The sequence below is a fragment of the Drosophila willistoni genome, chromosome 3R (assembly GCF_018902025.1).
Source record: "Drosophila willistoni isolate 14030-0811.24 chromosome 3R, UCI_dwil_1.1, whole genome shotgun sequence".
NCBI classification, from domain to species: Eukaryota; Metazoa; Arthropoda; class Insecta; order Diptera; family Drosophilidae; genus Drosophila; species Drosophila willistoni.
The window spans coordinates 18108816-18136367 of NC_061086.1; the positions used below are offsets into that span (position 1 = coordinate 18108816).

The window sequence follows — 27552 nt, forward strand, 5'->3', positions numbered from 1 at the left end:
ACATGTATAGGAAACTTTTATTGTGAATCTGTACACACACATTAAAAAGTAAACTAAACTAATTACCAACACTGAAGTAGATTGTAAACAACATTTTGTTAAATTACAAAAACAACTTTTTTCGGCCAGATCGACTTGTGAGCTTTACTACCCCGAAGCGAGGCTTTTATTGTTGCTGTAGCCGCCTACAATACGATCGCGTTGCCTGTGCCTGTATCTGGCTAGCTGCAGTCAATCGCTTATGGTTTTTTTTTGGTATCGACGTCAGCGTCAACGGGCAGCGGACGTCAGGTAAAAAGCGCCGCAACCGCCGCCGCCGCTGTCAGGTGTTGTCGTTTTTGCAATCCGCTATCGGTTTGAGTCTGTTTTCGTCTGCCTGGCAGCGCGGTTCTGAAACGCGTAACATTTCACTTGTATATTTTGTGAATAACGAACGATCGGATAGTGGTCGGTCGGTATATTTATTTGTTTGTCTGCTCGGTTCAATCAGTTCGTCGCGCTCGAGCTTAGAGTGGTTTTTCCTGAAAATCTAAACAGCATTTTGGGATATTTTCAGTTTATGCAACACTGCGTGGCTGCGTGTCCACCAGTGATAAAGTTTCGAAAGTGCATTGCCCATAACAAAAATAAGAAAAAACAAAAAATCCACACACATTCCCACTTATAATTTGATATTACCCAGACTAGATCGGGACACAGACAGAGACAGAGATTAGAGTCGCGGATTTACAAGAGATAAACCAAAAAATAATAAAAAAAAACCAGTAGAAAACGTATAATTTGGCAACATAACAGATATTTTTCTCTGTTTCTGTTTACGCCGAAATCCAATTTGCATCATATCTGTGGGCGTGAGGTAAGTCGGGCATTATATTGGATTAATATGGAATATGTTTCAAATGATGAATGTATGTTTAAACTGCCAAAATGGCTTTCAGAAAATTGAACAAAAAAAATAACAGAAATTTATTGCATTGTGCAAATTGTGTTTAATTTAAAGAAAAAGTTTATAAAACAAAATGCCAAAAAGTATATAAATTTTATATGTTATAAATTTGTTATTTTATTTAAAAATATGTGCAAAACTTTGCTGAAAAACAATTGCTAGATTTAATTAAATATTTAACTAAATTGTGGTAGCATTTTTAGTAAGAAGTTTATTGGCTAACGCGTTGTTGCGTATACGCCGTGTTGTATGGAAAATTGTTTGCAATCTTTTTCGCTGCATTTTGCTGTCACTTAAATTTAAATCAAAACAATTATTTTGTCCTGACGCCAAGTAAATTGCAATCTATAAAGCGAAATATTAAATAAAAAATAATCGATGATGTGGCAAGGCGCAATGCAAATATTGAATCAAAGTCAAATAGCATTAAACTTTCTTGAACTTTAGTTCGTGTTCGTGTAAAGGAGGAAAAAAACAAAAAATGTAAAAGAAAAGTTGGCTTCTCTTGCAAGAGGCGTGAAGTGCACACACTGTAAGAGAGAAAGAGAGAGAGAGAGAGAGAGGGAAGAACAAGGATGTCGGATTGGGTACCAGGCATGGGACATTGAATGGATTTTCGTGGGTCTCTGTTGGGCTTTTGGTTTTTATGAATGAGCGCAGCGTAGCACAAATATTTGACAAATCCCGCGAAAAACTCTGCTTATGTTGTCACCACCCGTCGAGAGAGACAAAGACTGGGAGACTGGCATACAGATAGACAGACAGACGGACAGACAGACAGACAAATGGCATTCGGCCAGTCATACTGATTAGGATTTGTCCGGAAGTCCCGACAGGGGAAACAAAGATGGGATTGTCGACTATGAAGATGTTGACTATAACGATCTATGCAGTTAGCTAGGTGCAACATTTGCATGCGAAAATCAAAAATTAAATTTGCATACATTTATCGGTGGTGTAATTTATATTTTGCACTTAGCCTTTAGATGCTTTTCATTTCAGTTTTTTTTGCATTGTTGTTGCTGTTGTTTATGCAATTTTCAAGCCAAATGGCACACACACACACGCAGAGGGAGAGAGACAGAGAGAGAGAGAGAGAGAAAAACTCGCTAACGATGCTGCTTGCATCTGCTAGTGTAAGTGTGTAAATGTATCTCATGGATACCTTCTCAGGTAAAGCAATCCCAAATGCGCCAATTTGTATGCAAGTGGCATTAATCGCCAGACCTGTGGGTCGGGGGGTGGTGGCTTTGCCTTAGTCTAGCATCCAGCACAACCTGGAGCTGAAGCAGAGAATAACAGAAAAAGTTACGTGAGTTGTGGAATACTATGAAATTGATTTGTAATCGATAAATGTGCGAATATTGTGTTCTAGGTTTAGATTTTGGATTACCAAAGCGAAGCAAGCAAACCATTTGGCACTTTAATAACATATATCTACGTGAAACTCTTTGTATGTGTGTGTCTGTGTGTGTCGGTCTGTGATTGTGATTGTATTTCGTGCTCGTGGTGGCCGCCTTTTGTGTTGCTGCAAAAATTGAAAAATCAAACACAAGGAAAACCACTTGAGGAGAGCAACAGCAGCCACAGAGCCATTGACAAGGTCAGCGCGTGGTGGTGTTTTATTTGGGGTCTCTGTTGTGGCATGTATTGGTAGTTGTAGTGGTGCCGCATTCTAAAACCGAATCTCAATCTCATGAAATTGTCGAACAACCGACAACCGACAACCGTCGACCATAATACTTAATCTCTCTGCTGCTTGTTAGTTGTGGCTACTAGCACACACACACAAAGATACTGGCAACAAGTGTTTAATTGCAATAAATGCACCTGAATACCTTGACTGTGCTACCTGAGCTTGAGCTTGGATGCAAAGGCGGCATTCTTAGAGCTCAATGCAAAACGAAGAATCTGCCCCCTCAAGTCCAAAAACGATGAAAAGAAGAAACAGCTGCTATTCGAGCAAGGAGTGTTGCTCAAATGCATTCGAAATCATTTGTATTAATCATTATCTTAAATGGAACGTGTACTCTTTGCATCAATGTATTAAACGTCTTTGAGGTCGTGTTTCGTTTTGGCCATTAAACACTTGACAAAGACCATCAACTATAACTAGCCTCTATGTACTTACTTACATATATCCTGGTTAACAGCTTTTTAATTATGCATTTTTGGCCTAGGTCGGTAACAGCCACAAAGATAGCATAAGCAACTAGGTCATTACCAAGAGACTTAAGCTGATAATACTCATCGGATTAAGACCTCGACTGTGCACATAAAGGCTGCACTGACACTGTACTTCCAGACGGCTATAAAACTATGAAAATGGTTCAAAACAACAAAAAAAAAAGGTAATGTGATGCTAAAGACACACATTAAAAGCCCAAGTTAAAGAAGGCACAAAAATAGAAACCAGGAAGGTCACTTGTTATATTGTTTGCTTAAATTATTAACTTGGTCTATTGCGGAACTAAGTGGTCATACTTGGAATGTTATTTTACTAAATGTTTTAATAAATGTACATAACGTAAAGTATATCTTTCAGTTAGTTCAACTCATGCGGAAGCTAAGAAGTGTGTTAAAAATTTTAACTTTCAACAAGGAAGACTCGTCACAGATTTGACTTAAAAATATATATAATAAAATTTCACGACCACATTATCTTGTAGATAATTCTTGACTTAAATAGCTTGTGTTAGTTTAGGTAACTAGTTAGACAGTTTTATGGTTAGACAACCAAGTCTATTAACGAGAGAAAATATCTTATTTTTGTGACAAAAATCTGTAATAGTGTTGTTTTTAGAGATTTTATTGGTTTTTTCTATACCTGTACTTCAAGGGACATGTAGGAGTGTCTAATTGTAGACATTTTTCGTTTAAGTCCTCGTTTGGACAAGTTTTTCTCATAAGTATTCGGTGTAAATTATTTTAAATGTTGTTTAAGCCAATATAGATACAAAATTCTACTTCAATGTACCCTTTCTACGTTTTCTATTTATTAAACATTTCAGGAAAAAAAATAGAAAAAAAGCTACCAAGTTTCATCCCAGTAAATATTACATTAAAAGATTGTCTACCACATACAGTGCTGGTTATATAAACTCGTCTTATCATGCTGTACACATGTTTATAATTTATGGTCCCAGAAATGTCTACATTTCAATGTTACAAATGTCTGCCCAAATTTTATATAAACTTACATTTAAATATTCAAACATTTGTACATTGAAATGATTATTTTGGGCAAAAACAAAACTATCTTTTACTTTTTTAAAATTTTTATATAACATTCAATTTTGGCCAACTGTTCAAAATCTATTTTGTTTACTTATATTAACTTTAGTACCATGTTTTGCGCACTTGATAGTTTTTTCGACATACAATCGTAGTTTATTTTCTTTCTGTTTTAATAAAAACTAGTTTTGTATTCGAATTTTATCTCATTTTTTGATATTGATATTAATCACTTGGTTTTTATTTACTGATCATTCACTGATCCATAAACATAAACAAGAAGCAAAAAAAAAATGTGTCTTTAGGAAACAAGTTTTGAAACGCATCAACTTGGGTTGTAATTAGATCCAAGAGCAATCAAGTGGAATCGATTGCCTCGAACGGTCACTGGCCAAAAACAATTGAACTGAAACCAACTATGGAATAAGGAAATGTAATGGAAAAATTTAAAAAAAAAAAAAAGAAAGGCCATTGGTTGGTGACAAATGAGTAATAACATTAACATTGCCACAAATTGATGTACTACATAGTTTTGCTACCTCTTTAATTAAATTATTAATTATGTACCTTAATGAATGCATAATTGAATAATAAACTACGTGCAAACGCCCTCGTTATGATTGTGCGTTGTGTCTGTGTGTGTGTGTTGGAGTGAGTGTGCGATTGCCACAATTGTTCTGGTGTTTTTGCTGTTGCGGATTGTTGTTTTTAACCTTTTAACTTTTTGTGTATCCCATGCATAAGTTGGTTGCTGATTGGAGAGGGGGTTGCAAAGTTGAAGGGGGCTCATTAAGTAATCACATGGAATATTCCCCGCAGCCAATTAAACCAGAAAGCCGCAACGTTGGCAACCAACAGATGCAGCCAGTGAGATGGATAGACAACCAGGCAGAGATACTGTTACAGATACAGTTGCAGATACACACACACACACTTACACACAGAGTTGCAGTTACATGTAACACACACTCTCAGGTACAATTAAATTCGTTTCAGGAAGCATTTATGCAGTTCGGCTTTTTTTTTCCTTTTTGTTTTTTTTTTTTTGAGCTTTTGAAGTGAAAGGCATAAAACGACATCGAATCTTCTTTGATGGAAAAATATGGCAAATAATGGAAATTTCGCGTCTCTTTAATATTTAAACAGAACAAGTTTTTGCCCAGTCCTCAAAGTTCTACACATAATTGAACAGGATAAAGAGCGTTTTAATGGCGGTTAAAAAGGCAAGAAGTGAATGCAATTTTGTGTGTGTTTTCATTGTATTTAATGAGTGAGTGTGTGTACATACTTAAAGCAATCCCCACCACTTTGGATTGCACCATGGTTTTGCTGATGAAAACAATTTGCAGCCAATTTCATTTTTGTTGTTGTTGTTGTTTTTCTCTTTTAGTTTCAATCAAATGGCGAGCAACTTAAACTGGTTTGACATAATTTTTGCCAGCCAAACTGTCAAGCGGGAGAGAGAGAGACGGTACAGGGACAGGGACTGACAGGCGCGTCATTGGGACAGCCAGCAGCCGCTGACTATTACTGTGACTATGACTCTGACGGCTGACGATGACAAACTGGCCAAGCCACGCTCAATCCCCTTGCAGTCCTGTGAGTGATTCCCAAAAAAAAGTAGGAAAAACCCATACGCAGTTCCATAGCTAGTTACCATTACTAGATAGTTTTGGGTTAATTTTTGTCCACTACCATTTCGGTTGCTTTTTGGGGAATGTGTTTTTTTGTTGTTGTTGTTGTAGTTTTTGTTGTTCGGCTGCTTGTTTGCACAATTCATACGTACATTGTACATACTATATAGCCAGTTGCTCGCCAATGCTGTCGACTTTTGGGGCCGCACCTCCGCTGTGCCGCACGCACCGCTTAAACCATTGGCTGCCTAGCCAAATACCAAAAACAACAACAACAATAACGGCAGCAGCAACAACAATCCCAGCTATAACAAAATAAAAAGCAAAAAAAAAACAGCACAAAATATTGTATCTCTTTTTTGAAATTTCTAAACCAAAGCTAAGCGTGTTTAGCCACAGTGACCAAATATATGTGTCCATGTCTATGTGTGTGTGTGTGTGTGTGTGTATCTATGTCTACGTAGATTGGCGGCAGCAGCAGAGATACTTACTAACTAAAAGCCAACAAGTCGCTACCAACTTCTAGCTCGTAAATAAATCAAAACGATGCCACAGTGGCATGAAAATGTAAATAATTTGTAAGCAACATATTGAGACGTCTTCAATTAAAGTTAATTTTACAATTTTACAAGCAATTTAGGGAAAAAGCTAGTAGTTAAGAATTCAATTAGCAGAAAGCATATTAATTAAAATATAGTATTTATTCATCATTCAACATTTTTGCTTTAAAGATGATTGGAACGATTGTTTACTTCAAATTATCTTTAAAAAAGTAGAAGAAATATTTTACTCAATTTAATAAAATATTTTTAATTTTTGTATTTCTTTCATTTAATTTCAACAGCCAATTGAATGTTTTATCGATTAAATATGTTTGGAATTAAAAAGTAAACAAACAGTTTATTAGAAATGACAGAAACACTATTTAAATATTAGAGAGAAGTATAATTAATTTTATAGTGTACTTGAAACTCATTTAATTCTACTCAAATGTAATCATCTTAAACTATATTATGATTCAATTCATGTAAAGTAGTTGCCACTTTTTTGTAACTTAAAACAAAATTGAACGCCAAAATTAGTTAATTACTTAAATCCTAATATTAACTGCTGCAGTATATAGACATATCAAATTCTGTTCTTTTTTAAGAAGAAGCATTTCAAATAAAGTTTATTTTTAAAATATATATGCTTTATGGCTTTATCAAGTATTAAAAATGTAGTTCTAGCCTAAAAGATTAAGCTCAGCCTAATGAGGTCTGACGCTATATTAATGTTAAACTAAAGAAAATAATCAAAAAAAGCCTAGTATTTTATTACAACAAAATAAATATATCATAAAAACAGTTTATTAAAAGTAAAATTACTTTGAAATGAAATGATTAAATCTATTTCAATTGCTGATGGCTTTCAATTGACAATTTCAACTTATTTTGATAAAAATATTTTAAGGTTAATTAATTTAAATGAAACCAAAACAAAATAGTCTCTTAATCGCAATTGTTGTCTTACACTTTGCCGTGGTATGTACATACATATTTACATATGTGTTCACTTTTTGTTAGGATATTCTAACCACTGTAAGTGCTGGCTTTTGGTTGGTTAGTTTTGCGTGCTTCTTTTGTGCTTTGGTAATTTGTTTTAAATATTTGCTTAAAATATCAAAAACTCATGGCAACACACGTACACGTATTTATACGCTTTGGCCGAACTTGTACGTGGTATCTAACAGATATATGTGAAAATAAAAGTTGTTTGAGGTTCAGTGCGATGCAATGGTACTAGGGAATAGACCAGGCCGCTCGGAGTAAGTGGGGGATATGGGGTATGGTTTAGGTATGTTGTGCCTTAAAATGGTTCTCATGATGCAAAAGTCGGAAGAGACAAAATTTCACTTCACCTGCTTTGAATTTGATGCACTCACACCACATCATGTGGACAATCTTAACGGTTCCGTATACGTGACACGATCAATCGATCATTATAACCTATCTGCCTATCTACATATCTATATAGTATATATATATACATGCATATTCGCCGATATGAAATTGTTATGCATTACGCACCTCAAGCATGATGAAACGCGCGGTATATGCGACGCGTTTGTTTTTTGGTTCCTCTGCGTTCATTGTATACCAATTGCGACCCAGTCCCAGTTTCGAAATCTTTCGAATTTCAATTCGGCTGGCCAAACATTTTCAACAATCTACGTGATAACATTTGCAGAGCGACCTTCAGACTTTTCAAGTAATACGTTTAGAAAGCTTCAAGTTGTCTCTCACACATATAAAAAAATTTGTATCAATTCCGAATTGAAACTCATATAATAGAAGTGATAATTAAAACTTGACCACTATAATTCTTGATTGCATCTCGTGGATTTGATTATATATATGTACTATACCATACACTATTTTTGCTCTTTTGAGCTATTCCACTTAAGTATCCAATTCGCTATTCTGGCTCTTAATGTCAGGCATTCGTTTTAAATTTAAAAAATAAAACTTGTTTGCCGTTGCAAACAAACTGAGTACTAATTAAATTTATGTATGTATGTAGGTATGTAAGCTATTTGCTTACACGCTGTGTTCAGGCATTCATATGCAACAGCACGAGCTTGCAACGAAGAATCCACAAAAATTCCACCAACAACAACAAAAAAGAAGACATAAAGAAAAAATAAATCGCAAACCGGATTACATGCAAAATTGCCTTAGCTACCAGTAAAATCAAAATCAAGTAAAATAAAAAGAGACAATAGGTATATCGGTAGGTATCCCTAGCCTCAAACCGACAAAAACACAAATACCTCACATATTTTCCATCATGGATCATAAAATCAAAAAGATTGGCCAGCATCGGGAGTGGCAGTTATAACCCATAGTCGGAAATGGAATGCACAGCAATTTCAAATAAAACTAAATCTAAAAATATATGTATATATACCCACATGGTCAAAGTGTTTGCTACTTGGTAAATAAGTGAATAAATAGTTATGAATTGATATTCGGCTTATATTTTTGTTAATTTTTGTTAAATAATTTAGTCAACAAGATGTTAATGTTAATTGAAGTTTGAGTCGCACATGAATCCGGTTCAATGATAGAAATACATACACACACACACACATACACGTCATTTTTGTTCTGCAGGTGTGAAAAACCACTCAACTAATCGACTTTGTCATTGATGAGAAAGAATTATAAATAATTGATAATATTTGAGTATAAATTTTTTGCAAATTTAAAGATTTGAAATTAAATACCCTTCAAATGTGTCGTTAAGCCTATCAACTCTAATTCTTTTTCAGATTTAATTTTAAGATTATATAATGGATTTCTTAAAGCAATTTCTGTTTAGATTTAAGAAATCGGATTGATAAGGGTAAATAATATATTTATACCCTTGCAAAAAGGGTATATTAATTTTGGTCAGAAGTGTGCAACGCATAGAAGGAAGCATTTCCGACCATATAAAGTATATATATTCTTGATCAGCACGACGAGACGAGTTCAAATAGCCATGTCCGTCCGTCCGTCCGTCCGTCCGTCCGTCCGTCCGTCTGTCCGTCTGTCCGTCCGTCTGGATCAACGCAAACTCCTCCTAGACCGTAAAAGCTACAGAGCTGAAATTTTGCATGTAGGCTTGTATATACTGCAGGCGTTGTATATCTCGGATTCAGCCGGATCGGACCACTATATCATATAGCTCCCATACAAATAGCAAAGTCACGAACAGTGACTTTTCTTAATAACTTCGTTATTTTCTGAGCTATTGTCGTGAAATTTAAAATTGGTGAGTTAATTACACATATAACCGACTATGCCAAATTTGATTAAGATCGGGCGACTATATCATATAGCTCCCATAGGAACAATCGGTGGAAAACAGTGACTTTGATCAAATCTTCGTTATTTCCTATACTAAGATTGTAGGCCGTTCTTTCGCAAATGTTAGCCTTTTTAGCTTGAACGTTTTTCCACTTTGATGGCTTTAGGTAAGGAAAGAGTTACCATAAAAGTTGCAAGGGTATACAAACTTTGACGCGGTCGAAGTTAGCCCCGGCCCTCTGGTTTTATTTGAAATAGTTTAGTTTGGAAACCCAAAATGATGAACTATCAGAATTTAAAGTCTCTTCCGATTCCGATTTATTATAGACCAAATTATAAAGCTATCTAGATTTAAGACTTCCTTGACAAAAGAACATATTTTTGGCATCGTGTTGTTAGTATTTTTCATTAAAAAGTAAAAGGTCATACACATTTTTCTGTATATTTAAATATAACAATGTCTTCAATGAACACGTTGGGTTTTTTGTTTTAACTGCAATCTATTTTAAACATTTTAGAGTCAGCCCTTCTGAAAATCCCCATCCTTTTCCTCCTAGTTGTCTATAGTTAATAGACTTGTAATCTGTTTATGTGGTTTTCTCTATGAGTGTCCTTTGGTGGGTCGGGGCTGATATTTAGATAAAAAATTAATTATTAAATTAACCACAATTCCTCCTACTCTATTGGATATCTCTCTCTCTCAACACATTTGTGTTCTCAATTATTTTGTTGTTTTGGAAATCTGAACTCCAACAAATGGTTAATTAAAAGTTAATCGCAAAGGCTTTTCTTTTCAAGCTATCAACAATGTTCAATGATTTCACAGTATATAAACTTTGAATTGGCAAATTTTTAGCTTCCGGTAACAATTTGTTGTGAATTGGTATATTATTATTGATGCGAATAATATTTGAGCAGGCAGATTTAATATATTTGTATATGTTTGACTCAAATGTGATTTCGAGGCTTAATATGTATGTATGTGAGATTGTTTGTTTGTGTGTGTGTGTGTGTGTGTGTGTGTGTATACGCAACCATTTATACCATATTCATCTTCAATTCAATTTCCATTTCGGTCATTGAATTGGGAAGAAGCGCATCTCAATTCAGTTATGAAAACTGAATTTTTTTTACTTGTTTTATTTTTATTTTTTGCAGCATAAAGTGATTTTTATATATGTAATATGGATACAGACACACACACACATATATATATATACGCAGGCATATACATTTATACAATTTGTTTGCATATACAAATTGAGGCATGAATATACATATGCATATGTATGTAAGTGAATGTATCCCATGTGCATACGTCACTTATTTTTATGATATCTTGTTATTTTGTTCAATTGCAATCAATAAATGTGCGTGGGCGTAACCTATAGCCTATCTTTGGGCGCAATGCAACTTCATTCACCCTGTACAAACACACACATACACCCACACACACACACACAGATGGAGAGAGGGTGACTGAAGGAGAGTCAAATGGTTGCTCTACATGTAATCGATTTAATCATAATCCAGCTTTTACTATTTATTGTTCTGAGTTATAGTATAAATATGTGGATGCATTAAGACAACATACACACACACACACACACACACACACAAAATATTATCCACATGCCTCCTTCTTCTTGTTGCTGTTGTTGTCTGCCTTTTGTATTGTTGTTATTGTAGTTGCTGCTGTTGTTCTAAGACGCCCACTGGGCTGCTACTTTTGCTTTAGCCCTGGCTCCGTTGGAGCATATTTATGGTTATAGTATGCATAACTGGAGGCAACCATAAAGTAATAATATGAAAGCCACCACCTTCCACTCCTCACTTGCTAACCGATTCCCCCACATCCTCTCCGCATAGTTCTTCTCCTTTCATAGTACCAACCATCATCCGACATTGCCCAACTCTTTCAGAAAATGCTTCATGTATTTGGCTGCTGGCTAAGGCGGTCTGCTGGATGCTGCTCTGGAGGCGTGGCCTTTTGTATAGTGTACAATCATTGATTTTGGTTCAACTAAGTTTTTCTTATGCAAATACGCAATAGCATTTTCCATTTTTACTCCCAATCCCTCTTTATCCTCTTCCCATTTAACGTGTGTGTGTGTGTGTAGTCTTGGCTTTTGCATGAGTTAACGCCACTGGGTAAGGATATTGAAATATCCGGCTTTTACTTAAGTATTTATTAAAAACAAAAAAACAAAAACCAAAAATAAAAATACAGAAAATGATTTTAAAAGCGTTCGCAGTTGTTGTTATTTTTTTGTTTTGGTTTTGTTACGGTTTGCCAGTGTAATTTAAAAAGTGTTTCGCTTTCAATTGTTAAAATTGTTTATGACTGTCGGAGATAAATTGAAATTTGAATACTTTTGACCAAATGAACTCTATTTTGTGGTGGCACGTACAAAGCATTATTGACTAACAATTTTTAATAAGAGCATGAAATGAAGAAAATTTTAAAAGGTTTGAAGAGGCATCTCAAGCATTTATTTGTCTTTTCAATTACAAATAGATGCGTAACGCTTTAAATTGATTTTAAACCATATACTTTGTATTCCTAATAAAGCTGGTGCATATACTTATTTAAATAACTATGACTACTTTAAGGGAATTTAGTAATTTTTTAATTGGTTTAATAACATCATCGCGGACAGCACGAGAGAACTTCGTACGATTTCAGATATTATTATTAATTATACAATTCAATTCGATAGATGGATTAGAGGTTTTAAGTGTAATTGTGTAATTAATTTTTAGTTTATAGACAAATTGCTCTCTAGACTCTGGAATTTGGTTTGAGATGTATACCTCTTATATATAGACAATTTAATAGAAATTCCAAAAGCTCTGACCTTACAATGTATAATGAAAATTTTGTTAAATAAGTTGCCAGGCCTTTGATTAGACTTTTGAACTTAAATTTGTTCTCGGACTATTTCATAGAATTATTTTTCACATAATTATTACTGATAACATAATCCTCCAGACGAAAAAACTAAAGCATATAGAGGGAGAGAGAGACATATGTTATTTTATACATATTTACATTTAAATCATTTTGTTGGCAATACCAAAAAAGACTTAAAAAAAATTGTTGTTAACTTTGATTTATTATACGGGGAGTTTAATTGCATTTACATTACAAACATTTCCAAATTTACTTGAATTTAAATGCCAAATATTAAAAGCCAACCAGAAACTCTTAAACCAAAAGCCAAATTTTATACAAAACATTGTTTGCATTTCAAATAAATGAAGTAATAACTTTTATGCCATGTTAAACATTTTTATGCACTCCACAAAAACATTGTGAAGACAAAAAGAAAAAAACCCACAAACCAACGAAATGAAAACAAAAAAAAAAAAGAAAACCAGGGAGAGCATTTTACTTTATGGAGATTTTTGATTTGCAACAAGCTAAATAAATTGAATGCAATTTGTGGATAGCATAAAAATGAGCAACAAATAAATTTCTCCAGTCAAGTTGGGCAGCAAATGCATATGTATGTATATGCGTGTGTGTGTGTGAGTGAGTTGGTCCATACCATACATAATTATGTATGAGTAGGATAATGCTCGGGGCCACGTAAACGGACATGTTTGCTTTTGGATCAGCGGACAAGGATAAGAGGAATGGAGTGGAATGCAATCCTAGGAATTAACAATGGCCAAATCAACGAAAGAACCATAGAATAACGATAGAATCACATAAAGAAAAGGGGCAACAATTTTGCTTTGAGGTCAAAGGGGAGTCCGACTGCTGGGGGTGGCTTGGCTTTCGGTTGGTCTGGGGTCTTGTACACAAGTGATAAAAAGTAATGAGCAAATTGTAACAACAACAGCCGAAACAACAGCAGCAGCAGCAGCAGCAGCAACAACAACAACAATAACATTTGTAGCATAGTAAAACATCTTTGTGTTACTTTGTGTGTGGGTCAGTGGGTCGGTTATTGTTCTTCATTTTCGTCTTTTGACTTGTTTTTTTTGGGCGGCGGCAGCAGAGGGGGCAGCCAAGCCTCCGGGTAAAGAGTCCAATGAATTGGGCGTTACAAACAACAGTACAAAGCTAAAGAAAAAGGCATCGTTTAAAAGGGCCATAGCAAATGATTTGCTACGAAAATTTGTCACACAAACACACAGACACACAATACTTATACTTACATACATACATAGCTAAACGCACAGATATGTCCATACATAAAGATACAACTTGGCCTGAAGAAAATTCAAAAGGAAGCTTGAGAAGCAACAGAAGAGCCAACACTAAATAACATGCACAATGCCAAGATAAAGTGGCAGATGAGCAACACCAACAAACGACAACAACAACAACAACAACAACAACATCATCATCGAAAACGAACAAAAGCTCTTGTACGTGTTAAGCACTCATTGCTGTCAAACATGCCGCATAGTTTGACGAAGAAGCATATCTAACATACACACACATACACACACACACATATACATACTAGTATGGCTGCAACGTGTGGGAAAACAAACTGTAACACTTGCGACTGATGGCCAACAGAATAGATAGAGAAAGAGAGTTGAATCTGAAGAACTGAGAAAACTAACTAAATAATGATACCACAAATAGTGATGTCAATAGTCAAATAGTTATGATTTAATGATAAATCGAAAATAAGAGGCTATATAAATTTATTGCACATATTTGAAAAGAATCTATAAATTATTAATATTTAAAAAAGAAGTCACAAATTGATTTCTACATTTAAAGCGAATATATCAGTTTTGTAGTTTAGATTTTAGTTTCATTATTAGAAAAGTAATGAAATTCGAATAAACGATTGTAAACGAAAAAAAAACCCGGTGAAATTAAAATATATTTCAAACTTTGTTTCTATTTTCTATCATTTATTAAGTGTACAATTGACATTTGCGACCAATTGAGAATGTTTCCATTGAGTGCTTGAAATTGAAGCATCTCCACATGACCTGACTCTAAAGCAGCCAAAAGGTCAGCACTGACAAGTGATGTATTCCCTACATCAAACACATAAAGGCACACACACACACAGACACACACACACTCTCGGCAGGCCACGCCATGCCACGCCACGCATACGCCCCGTGTGACAAGACCGACACTTGAGCCGGCAATCAGGCTGAAATCGTTGAGGCAAGTACAAAAGGCCGGGGTGCTTGCAATCTGGTGCTCGCACTCATACATTCGCACGTACACGGGACCACGGGCCATAGCCAGGGCAATGCTTTTGCTTTGAAATGTGAGCTTCTTGAAGCAGCAGCAGCAACAGCAGCATTCGCAGAGGCAGCGACACAAACAACAAATATAAATCGTTAACAATAAATAATCGTCTATGAGTGAGCGACATTTGGATGTTGTTGTTGTTGCTGTTGTTTCTGTTGTTTGTGGGCGCGTTGCTTTATGCATTTGTAGTCGTATTTGTAATACAATTGTTTATGCCATTGCGGCTTTGTTGTTTTGTTTTTATGGCTAACACACACACACACACACACACACACACACATGCACACGCACACACAATCCACACTTATAAATGCCTAGATGTTTTCTTTGGGATTTATGGAGCAGGGGGCGTGGGGCATCCGTAGAGCATAGTTTATTGTTATTTTATTGGGGCCCTCTTTTAGGCTTTTGCGTGCTTGGTAAATAATTCGTGCTCGTCGCGTTTATGACGTGATTTCTTTAGCTGCTTACCCTAACAATTCTATTGCCACGTCTCTGCCAATTTACTTCCTCACATTCAGTGTATTGTATTTCGCATAGCCAGACTTAAATGACACTTGGAAAAACTAAATTGTATCTGCAACTGGCAGCTGCAACTCATAATGCCAAAATCACATTACAATACCCTTACAGGAGAGGCTTTATATAGAAAGCATGACCAATCAGGGGGTAGGAACTCGGTGCAAAATATTTGAAAAGAATTAAACTCCAGCATACCGAATGTGTCTTATGTCTTTTAAAGAAAAAAGAGGCAACTCTGAATCCCACTTTTCTCTATAAAAGCTAACAAAAGTGGAGTGCTTGGAATATATTCAATAATATTCACTATTTCATCAAAAGTAAGGAAGTAACCCAATCCTTTTTGAGTCTTAATTCAATGATGAATCATCTGAAATGTGTTCAAGAAGAGTATCTGAAATAAGCAATGATGAAATTGGCAAATAAAATGTATTAAATCAACTTTAGATATCGTTTTTGCAATATTATTGAATTAAAAATTAACACAACAAACTGCAATCGTTTAAGTTTTATTTATTTATTAGCGCATAAATTTGTTTACATCAATTTTTTTTTCCCTGCCTGTCTCTGTTGCTGTTGCTCATTACAAGCCGAGCGTTTTGATTTTTGGCCTACAATCCATAGTATTTCGTTCAATAACAAAAAATCCTATTAATTAATATAAATTATATACGAATTTCTTTTTTTTTGGTTTGCCCCCTCCTGTCGTTATTGCTGGTTTTTCTTGCTAAATGTTTGCATTAAATTACGTTGTAATGTTGTAATGTTTTCAGGTTGTTGTTGCTGCAGTTGTTGTCATTGATAATAAGCGAATTATGTAATTACACATACGAATGTATCTGTTTGTGTGTGTATGTGTGTGCTTGTTGTTTTTTTGCAATTTCGGTATCTTTTTTCTCAATATTTTGTTGCTTTTTTTCGAAATATCAACCATAAATAAGCAGGTGTAATAATGGGGCAATAAAACAATGGCAATTGTTTTAGAAATTGACCATACAAATTATATAAAAATTTAATCATTCACATATGTATGGACAAACACATATATATACATACATATAAATATATTCTACATGTATTTAATTTCATTTATTTCACAAATTTGTTTGTGTTCAATTTAAATTTACCCAAACAATTATGGAGATACATCGTTAAAAGAATTTAATTAAAAAATTTAAATAAAAAAAATTGAGTTTCAAAGATTGAAGTACATACATATATGTGTATTTATTTTATAAATATTTCTAGATTTCTGTCATATCAATAACACACATCACAAAAACTTTTGCATTTATCTGAATTGAATTGGACTTTTTTCAAGTTAATTGCGAATGCGATATTCTTTTTGATTAAAAATTGAAAATAATATGTAAGTTCTTTTGCATTATTAATATTTTGGCAGCTCGAATTTCACAGATGAAATGGCTCATATCAATGGGCAACTCCTGCTGATTTAGAATCATCCGCAAACACAGAGCGGGTCTGTTTAATGAAACTGCCATTTATTTAATTAGAATTTGTCATACTGAGTTTTAATTGGAATTTTAACTAGCTTGCCACTTTCAGTTTCCGCTATGATTATGGCCCTTTTAATTATTAAATAAATATATAATGGCTTTTTGCCATTCTGGTTTGATGTTCTCATTAACCTGGTCATGACATTTAAGCTAAGACCAGACAAATATCCGGTGGGTATTTACCCAGAAAGAAGTATCTGTTCACCTTGTTCTGGTTTAATAAATAAATTTATATAGTTTGCTATGAATATTGCATTAAAATTTGCTCTAGTAAGATTAGGAGCAATGTCTATTTGATTTCATTTGATTTGTATTGGAGCAAGTAAAGTGAGGCAATGCTCATGCATATTTGCCCAACTTGTAGGCACATAACTGTTATGTTATAGCCCAGACCCATTTCGTAGCCAGCCATCAACAACAATAATAGCAAACTAACCCATTTGGTTACACGGTCAAATTGGCAGACGATGAAAATGGAGCAGGTGGCATGGGGTAGGGGCAGCAGACAGGTGCACATGAGAGCTGTTGCTGTTTGATTATGGCACCGCATCACTGCATGGCATATCAACAATGAGCAATGTCAATGCTCATTAGCTCCTCCAATCTCCAGCCTCCAGCCTCCAGCCCTTCACCATAAACATGTTGGCCTTAGGCATTTTGACGCACGCGCAGCTCATCATTACAAGCCTCTGCGATATTCCACACCGATAGAAAAACATCAAAAGTTGCGTCACATTGACTTGGTTTGAGTGTAAATTCAGACAAGATCACCGGCACGTAGATGGGAGGAAAAAGTTTCATTCTATGTATGGCAAATGTTTGTCTCTTTGTATATCTACTTGCATTATATTCGTAATTGGTTATTAAAAGTTTTCACACGTCTTAATTAGCATTTTATTGCCAATAGCAAGAACTTTGCCATTTACCCCAAGCAAACGTCAGGCGACAAATTCCATTAATACACCAATTAGTGTTAGTTGCAGCTAAACTTGCATAACAGTAATAGTGTAAAAATTTTCGCTAGAGAATTTAAGTAAAACTTAATTCTGATGATCATTTGTTTAATTTCTTTATTGTGACTGCCTAAGAGCAACTCTTTCTTCTTAGAAAAAATGAATATTTCTAAAATGTTGTCTAATATGAAATTTTCGCAAAAGCTTTACCATATAATAATATTATATTCGCCTTAGTTTCCTCAATGTTATACTAAGAAATTGACAGTTGGGACTAAAAGACTTGGTTAAGAGCCAGTCTTTGGTATCTTATGAGTTTCTCAATGAACTTTGAAAACATTGACTGTAGCTGATTTACCAACAAATTAGTTTCTTGCTAAAATATATGTATTCTTATATCGAAACAAAGAAAGGGAGTAATACCCAAGGAGTTAGGTATTTGCATTTTAGCTATGTATTTATTCCTTTGATGATTTCATATTGCATTCATGTGAACGAATTAATGGATTTAGTTTGTTTGCTCATTTTGGCATTTGTAATTACGTTTTCCCCATTCAAGAGACACTTAAGCAGCTGTTAATTGACGACCAGTGGGTTGGGTTATTGAACTGGTTAGTGTCATGAATGGCTTATTTCCAGTGTGCACCATTATAGGGGGCCCATAAACTAGATGCTGTCACAAACCACTCAATTTCAATACCATTGCGGCTCATAAAATGACGCATCAATATAATCGAAATTATCATTACCCGCCCCCTGTCTAGGGGAGGTGGGCATTTAGGGACATTTATTCAGCATCCACATCGACATCGACATTGGCATCAGCATCAGTCGTAGTGCTTACATCTCCATCTCCATTACCCTCTTTTACTCGACATAAAAACTATAATCAATATCCATATCCATTAGCGTTATCGTATCAACGAACTCGAATAATAATAACGTACATATGTATGTATGGACCGCAGACACAATTCAAGCTCAAGCTGTGAGTAACCCAGAGAGAGAGAGAGAGAGAGAGAGAGGTAAAGCGGGAGCAGAGTGCGGTAAGTGTCAGTTGCGAAGGGTATGGCGGAAGGTACCCAACGTCCGTCGTCCATTTGTCTTCACGTAATTATCTTTTAATAGATTTAACGAACATTTTTCGCACTGACTCTTTGCTTGTGTCATCCCAATGGAGAGAAAGAGACAGAGAATGCCAGAGGTGTGGGGTAAAGGGATGAGGGAAAGAGGAGTCAAATGGGCGGCAATGGCAACAACAAGAAGCAAACAAACCAGCCGGGCCAAGCAAGCAAGCAAGGCAGAGTCATCCATTCCAACACTGAGCCAGTCTGTGTCCAACAGTCCATGCCAACGGAAGTCGGAAGTTGTATGGCACATGCGGCAGAGTTGGTGGCACTGTCGGTGGCACAGTTGGTGGCAGAGTGATGGTGTGGCCATGGTGGTGGTTGGGAGCTGTGATGGCAATGCCAGCCATTTTCACTTTATGGACTTTCAAACTGTTGCTGTTAATTATTTCTTCTTCTTTTAATGTGGCCACTGCCAGCACCGCAGTTCTTATTCCTCCAGCTCCTGCTGCCTCATGATGATGATGATGAAGTTGTTGTTGCTGCTGCTGCTGCTGTTGTTGTTGATATTATGCATTTCTCTTTCTCACCCTCCTCCTCCTCTCTATCGGTCTCACTTTGTGTTTATCAGCCTCTCATACCGCATTGTCGTCTGGTTTGGTTTGCCGTTTCTCCTTGCTGTTGTTTGCACTTTTTCACCATTTTACACTTTATTACAAAAGCATTAAATAAAATTCAAAGCGAAACGAGCCTCGGCCAAAAGTGAGATGGTTTGATATAGCACAACAGCAAGGATAGGGCTGATGGGCTATATGGTTATAGGGGTTTGAGGACAGGCGGGGTCCGCTGGTAAATGGGTCTTGGTGATTTCGATTCGCATTTTGGGTCCATTGAAATATTCGCAATGTTGCAGTCATCGCTATTGTTGTTGTTGTTGTTGTTGTTGTTGCATTGCTTTCAGCTGCTGTTGTTATTGTTGTGTGGTTCATACTTTTGTTTTGTCGATCCATTGTTCCGCAGAGTTTTGCACTTGCTCAAAGCTGGCAGGCAGCAACATCGCACGCAAAACAAGAGAGACCAAAGTAAAAGAAGTAACAGAAGTGCCAACAAAAGACCTTACTATCGACATCTTACTGTGGACTGAAATCACTTTATATTATGTCATAATTATAAAATTACAATACAGTCAAGTCTAATTACATCATCTAGATATGAAATATGATTTCGATTCCCAGGGGGCCTAGCAATCAGTCAAATCATCGAACAAACTCTGGCTTATATTAGGAGAGTTTTTAAACAATTATTAATAATATTTTCTTAAGAAATTTGAATAAACAAAATAAAATACAATTGAATTAAGTCAAGTTAAATGTAAATTACTTTATGTTTGAGAAAAATTTGAATGGAATGTCACTGTTTGATATATGTATAAGCCTCTAAATACCTCTGGGACACACCCATTTAAGAGCTCCCCACTTGAGAGCTCTTTTGGTTATATATTTCAATCAAAGATCAATGTAAAGCAACCTCTTGAAAATTATAGTCAAGTGCTTCATGATGATGGACTGACATTTGTCTATAATAAGTTGAATATCGTTTACCTTGTGCCGATTTGCCATTAAAGTTTCATTTCATTGACATGTATAGAAAATTGTTATTAAAATTTTTGAATAGTAGTAAATACTTAATAAACCACATACATATGTAGAGGGCGTGTGTGTATATGTGTGAGTGTTTTAGTGTCTAATAGTGTGTAAAACTTAATGATAAAAGTTGTTGTTTTATATAATTTTTTGTTTTTTGTTTTTTTTTGTGCAAAAAAGTAAACAAAAAATTCTCACACTTGCCTGAACCACTGTGGGGAACCGTTTCAATTAGCTGCGCTTCGATGTGCATCGACGATGACGATGAAGCTGGGTGTCGACAACAGCAACAGCAACAGAAGCAGCAGCAACATCAGCAACAGCAACAGCAATAGCTGTGGCCAATACTTAAACAATGTATAAATTTCGCCTACAAAGTTGTATAGCCGCAGGATGGAGGGATAGAGAGAAGTTCGGGACGTTTGGCTTATTCAATGCGTATACATAGTGTTGTTGTTGCTGTTGTTGTTGCTGTTGCTGCTGTTGTTTCTTCTTGTGGTCGCCGGCATAGTGCAATCAGCTGCAGTGGCTTTTTGGCCGACATTGCCAGTTAGTCAGTCCGGACACTCTGGCAATCTGCCCAACAACTTTTGACTGTCTGACTGACTGACTGACTGACTGTATCAACTGACGCTTTCGTCATTCATACGAATGAGTGAGCGCCGAGCCAAGCGTTGGAAAAGCCCCTTCAATTGGTGTGAAATGCAACACGACTCTACCATTTTGTAGTGGATGCGGGGGCAAAACGAACGGGCAAATGGGTAAAATGGTAATGGGATTGAGAATGGGTAACAGCATTGCCACTGACTCCGTTTTCAATTGGTAAATATAGCAAAGATATGGTTTAATTGTACAAAACTTCGACACACAATTTATGGTTGGCAAATAATAATTTCGTTTTTCTTTTTAGCTTATTGCTATAGATTCAACAGCTGCAGCTGTAAATATTGTTGTTGTTGTTGTTGAACAAGTTGCTGCTGCTGCTGCACTTGTAGCATGTCTGAGTATTTACATGGCCTTAAATTTGCACTTGCTGCCACTAGGAATCGTGACATTCATTTATTAAGTTGTCGTCGCAATTGTAATTGTCATTATTAGTACCTATGTCACTTGAATTCTCACTGTTTAAATTTTACTTACCTTTTTCAGAATTTTGCAAACTCATCGAATTGGCCACTTTAATTAAGTTTTTATACAATATTTCGCTTAGTTTTGACTTATATGATGGTGGATTATAATTAATTCACGTCTATTGTGATGCATTGTATATTTCATTTGTCTTATACTCTCATTTGTTTATGTTCGCTAAAGATTTTTTGTCAACAACAATAACAACAACAGGTGCATTTGACACCTCATCAGAATTCGTAGTGGCCTTTTGGCTTTGCCTCTTTCATTTCATCCATTGTTCACCCCCACGAATACCTTGCCACAACCAAATACTAAGCTCTACATAAAACTTTTAATTAAATTTTGAGCTTTGCTCAAGAGAAATTTACTTAAAATATGATTTTTAGTTGCCACGAAACGGTTGCATGGCGAAATGCATGAGTTTTTACTCTTAATTATCACTACGGTCCAGATTATTATTTAATCATAATCAGATTTTGTTTTCAAATTAACTTAACTCTAGATTTAATTTAGTTGCCTGGGGTGCAGAAGAGATAGAAAATTAATTTGCAAGCAGAAATATATTTCACTTTAAACTTTTGCTGTTCAGAATTAACAAAATGTCATTGATTACTAATGAATACAGAAATATTGCAAAAATATAAAATTTCAGTTCGTTTTCCACTTCGTTTTCAATGGTAAAACAACTTCTATTCTATATAGTTATTGTGCTTGTTTCTAGGTTTATATTTATTTCTATATAGATTGGCTTTTAAATTAATTTAAGTACCTATAGTTTAAGTCACATTTATTTGCCTATTTCAGTATGCCTCATTTAGTGGCATACTAATTGCAAAAGTTTTGCAAATAAAGACAGATTTCATTTAATTTGTTATCAGTTTTCATATATAAATAAATCAATTTTCTTTTTAATTTAAAGAACGTCCAGCTTTAGTTAGATTGGCCTTATCTTAATGTAAGATAAGTTACATATATTAATACTAATATTTCATTTTGTATTTAATTTAATTTTAGAAAACAAAAAATTTCACGCTATGGATGACCCCAAGTTAATGAACATTATGAACGGAATCAAATCGTTTGAGGATCATTGTCAGCATATTAACAGCGGACAGGGTGAGTTCACACGAACGAATAAACCAGTTTGGTTCCCTACATACAAAAAAACTCAAGTATATTATATTAGCAAGTGAAGGGAGGCCCAGCAGCGAGACAAAATAAAAACAAAAACAAAGGAAGAAAATTGTTGAAATTGACAAATTATATGACAGTCTTTTGTCTGCCAGATATACAGTGTTGATGGTTTGATGGCCAGGGATGGGAAGGGAAGGTGGTTTGTGGTGTTGGCCGGAGCGAAGGCGTTCCACAAATCCAAAGAGCCAACAACAATTGTTGACAATTCACTCAAAGTGCTTTGCTGTGTCTCTGTGTCGTCGTCGTCGTTGGCGTTGAACAAATGCCCCAAAGCGCTCAAAAGCTTTAAATGCCACCACAGCCACTCCACACTCGGCAAGTGAGGCCACGCGGTGCGGCTCAATTTCGAAGCGCTCATAAACAATGGGGCACAAAGTGAGGGTGAGGCGTGGTTTCTTTCTTTTTTTTTTGCCAAAAAAAAGGGAGCCCAAAAGGGATTGGGTGTTGCAAGCAGTGTGCTTGGGTGGAGGGGTGTGAATATTTTCAGTTTCAGTTTCGGCTTGGCGCGATGAGAAGTGCGCTTCAGTTGCATTTAAGCCAATTAGCATAGGTAAACAAAACATTTGAGTGAGAGCTTCAAGTGCCTTATGGTTGAGTGGGGCCGCCGCCGCCACAGCCACAGCCACAGCCGCTGGGTATAGCCAAGAAAACAGCATGGAAGGGATACAAGCAGTGATGGATGATGTTGAGATGGGTTGAGCTGAATGTCGAGGGTGTCGACTGTAGTAGGTGTCAAGTTGTATTTGCCTGAATATGTTTGTTATGTTTGACGCTTGCTGAATATTTGCAACAATGAAGGACACACACACACACACTTAGGTATGGATTCTTGACAATGCCTGCATTTATTATGCAATTATCAAGTGGGCCTCTCTGCCAAGTGTAACCCTTGCCACAGCCCATTGACTGACAGTGATTTACGTTGACGATTGGCAATTAGGCGGAATAAGACAGACGGCAATACCTGCAAATGTCCAGGCATTTAATAAAGGAATTCCCTCAATATGTCATGCATATGTATGCATAAGCAAGTGTGTGTATGTGTGTGCGTGTGTGTGTATCGTCATGTTTTGTTCAATATGTAGATGAATGACTCGACGAGTTGCTAACTTGCAAATATTTATGAGTGCCCCACAAGTGGCAGCAGTCAAGCCAAACCAAAGGGCACGGATCAATGGCACAGTGGGCATAGATCAATGACAGAAATTAGTTAGTTTATCTCAGACTAGATAAGTTAGTAATTTAAATCAGCTAAAAGCAAGGTGAAAGGAAAATGCTACATATTGTTTAACTCTTTAGCAGCATTTGACAATTTCTTCGATTTATGACTCGCCCCAGTGTGCGCAATGTCTAGGCCTCAGCTGGCGACATTGAGTGTTTGTTGTTGCCATTTTGGCACTTGGCTAAAATGCAGGCACATGCCAACCAGCCAACAAACTCACACACACATCTCCACCCACCCCATCTACACCGCCCGCTGTGGCAGTGTGTGTGTGTGGCGGCGTGAATTATGCGCCATTGAAGTGGCTTTTCGGTGCGCATTTAAATTCGTGACGCGCTTTTCAAGTTGGTGGCAAACACGGAGAAACACAGAGACACACACACACACACAGACACACAAGAGTGGGGTGGGCTGGCTGAGACTCATTCATCCAATGATGCTCATCAAATTGGCTAATTGTTTAATGACTGTTTGCATTGATCTCTTCCCCAATAGATGAGTCGCCCATGCAAATGTTCTACAAGGATAAGGGTGTTTTTCTCACTGGCGGCACAGGATTCTTTGGTAAAAGTAAGTTAAACTCTTGGCCAAAACGTGACTGGAATACCGATATATGTATTTTGTCGTCTCTGACTTAACTCTGGTCTATGACTTTCGCTTCTGTTCTGTAGTTATCATTGAGAAATTGTTGCGCGTCACAGAGGTGGGACAAATCTATTTGCTAATACGCACCAAGAAGGGCAAGGATGCGTTTGCTCGAATCGAGGATCTGTTCAATGATCCGGTAAGTGTTAAGTGCTAACCAATTCTACACTTCAGTGAATTGCAATTCATACTCTCTGATTTTTGTGTTTTCAAGGTATTTGATAAAATGAAACAATTGAATCCGAAATACCGCTGCCAAATCACAATCATAAGTGGCGATTGCTCATTGCCTGGATTGGGCATAACCCCAGACGAACGTGAGACCATCAAGGAGAATGTGAACATTGTTCTACACAGTGCGGCCACAGTGAGATTTGATGAGAAATTGAAGATGGCCATTGCCATCAATGTCCATGGCACTAAGGAGATTATTAAGCTGGCCAAAGAGATTGCCAACTTAAAGGTAGATAAGTTCAATTGAGTTGTTTGAGTTTATCTATTTAGTTTTGGTTCAATTTTCTCCTTCCACAATCAAGGCTCTGGTACATGTGTCCACAGCTTTTGCCCATTGCAACAAGCGATACATTCAGGAGAAATTCTACACTGGCACAATTACAGGTGAAAATGCCTTTAAGCTCAGCGAATGCCTCGATGAGCACACCTTAAATACTCTGACGCCTACAATAATTAATGGTTATCCGAATACATATACATTCACCAAAGTACTGGCCGAGAATATTGTGCAACAGGATGCACAGAATTTACCAGTGACCATCTTTCGTCCAGGCATAGGTAAGCCCACCCAATCCCAATCCCAATCCCAGTGCCAGTCCATTCTGTTGTCAATGATTAAAATGTCTTGTTCTTATTGTTAACCAGTTATAACAACATATCGTGAGCCCATCAGTGGCTGGATTGATAATATGTATGGTCCTTGTGGTGTTATTGTGGGCATCGGCTCTGGTGTCCTGCGTGTTTTTACCGGCGACATGGACAACAAGGCTCACATTGTTCCCGTCGATATGTGTGTGAATGCTCTATTGGCCAGTGCCTGGGATATAGCGCGAAATAAGTAAGTTTGCCAATAAAACAAAATTGTTATTAAATTTTATCTCTATTAAAATTCATCAAAGAAAATGTCATAAAAATGATGAAAACAAATTATAGAAATTGAGTAGAATAACAGTAACAACAACAACAACAACAACGACAACAACTCAACTAACTCAAACTAAACTATGCGCATAAAATTTTCACAAAAATTTGCATAGAATCAAAAAAGAGACAAGAACTATTGGAAAAAAATGTCAAATCGAAATTGGAAAAAAATTGCATAAAAAATGGTAACAAAAAAGTTAAAGAATTTTATCAGAGACTAACGTAGTCAAAATGAACTCTACCGTCATCTAAAATCTGAAACTTGAAGTATAAGTTTATTTATTTAGTCTCAAAAATTGTGACACTGAGGCAGATTTTCAAAAGATCCTTTATGCTTTATTGCTATATTTGAAATATAAATGATTGTATAAATTAGGTGTTTAATTCTTTGTTTCTTCTTTAATGGACTTTAGTATTATATCCCTTTAAGAAAATCATTCGAATCCTTTCTGTTTTTGTTACTTAATACTAATTGATATAGATTGAGTTCCATTTAAATTTTGTAAACTTTTTTTTTTAAAAGATATGAGACACCACCCATATATAATTATGTACCAGATGCTGATAATATGGTGAGCTGGCGTCGCTATATGGAAGAGGGTTTTGAATACGGTTGCGTTATACCAATGCGAAAATCCATCTGGTATCCACGATTCACAATTGTGCCGCACATGTGGCAATATCATATTTTGTGCTTCTTGTATCATACATTGCCTGCCCTGTTTATGGATGCCATTATGATTGTAATTGGCAAGAAACCGAGGTATGTTAAACTAACTATATTTTTGTTGTTCTTTAGCTAAATCTAAATCTCTTTCGAATTGCAGAATGATGAAGATCTATAGAAAAATACATAAATTGAGCAATGTCCTTAAGTACTTCAGTTCGAATGAGTTTCGCTTTGACAACGACAATGTGCGCAGTCTATCCGAGAAGCTAGATGATAGGGATAAACGTTTATTTGCCTTTGATATGCGTAATTTGGATTGGAATAATCTATTCCGTGTCAGTTTATATGGTTTGCGTTTGTATGTTGTTAAGGATGATCCCAGCAATATACCCGAATCGATAAAACGCTATGAAAGGTAAAACGATCTATGATCGATCTATGTAAAGATAACTAATTCATTTTTCTGTTACAGATTGAAGGTGCTGCATTATACCACATTAGCCATTGTCTATTCTTTAGCACTCTGGGCTCTCTATGCTCTGTTGAAGTTTATATTCTGATAAATACTTATCAATATGTATATCTATCTGTCTATGTCTGTCTAAACTATATTTCATACTTACACCAGGGCACATTTTTCTTTATAACACTTTCAGAAATATTTCTCCATAGGTTTAGCCATAAATGTACAATATATATAGAATTAAATATATATATGCCCTTTAGTCATACGTTAAAAAAAACGCTTTATATGAATGATGTGTGTGTATATTTTACATTAGTTTTATAGCTTATCTTTCGATGACAATAAAAATCGCTTCATATTCTTTGTTTGGGATAAGTTTAAGACAACACAAGTCATGGGCTAATCCTTTAAAAATCTACTAATTGTTAACAGGGAAAAATGAAGAGTGGAAGACAATGTGAAAGGATAAAAAGAAACAATA

General features: G+C 35.9%; 1 protein-coding gene across 1 annotated transcript; it reads left to right on the top strand.

Moving 5' to 3' along the window:
* Positions 1–387: 387 nt before the first annotated feature.
* On the top strand, positions 388–27331 carry LOC6647413 (fatty acyl-CoA reductase wat). Its single transcript, XM_002070658.4, has 10 exons — positions 388–856; positions 22731–22832; positions 24628–24702; positions 24804–24916; positions 24992–25240; positions 25314–25569; positions 25657–25849; positions 26459–26698; positions 26763–27020; positions 27078–27331. Exons 2-10 carry the CDS (start codon positions 22751–22753, stop codon positions 27163–27165), a joined length of 1554 nt encoding a protein of 517 aa, XP_002070694.1. The 5' UTR covers positions 388–856; positions 22731–22750; the 3' UTR covers positions 27166–27331.
* The last annotated feature ends 221 nt before the right edge of the window (positions 27332–27552 follow it).

Bases quoted from the DNA above. Each gene is read 5' to 3' on its own strand.
- LOC6647413 (XM_002070658.4), top strand. From the start codon at position 22,751: ATGGATGACCCCAAGTTAATGAACATTATGAACGGAATCAAATCGTTT. The intron at 26,699-26,762 runs GTATGTTAAACT...TTCGAATTGCAG, and splicing joins GTAATTGGCAAGAAACCGAG to AATGATGAAGATCTATAGAA. The intron at 27,021-27,077 runs GTAAAACGATCT...TTTCTGTTACAG, and splicing joins TCGATAAAACGCTATGAAAG to ATTGAAGGTGCTGCATTATA.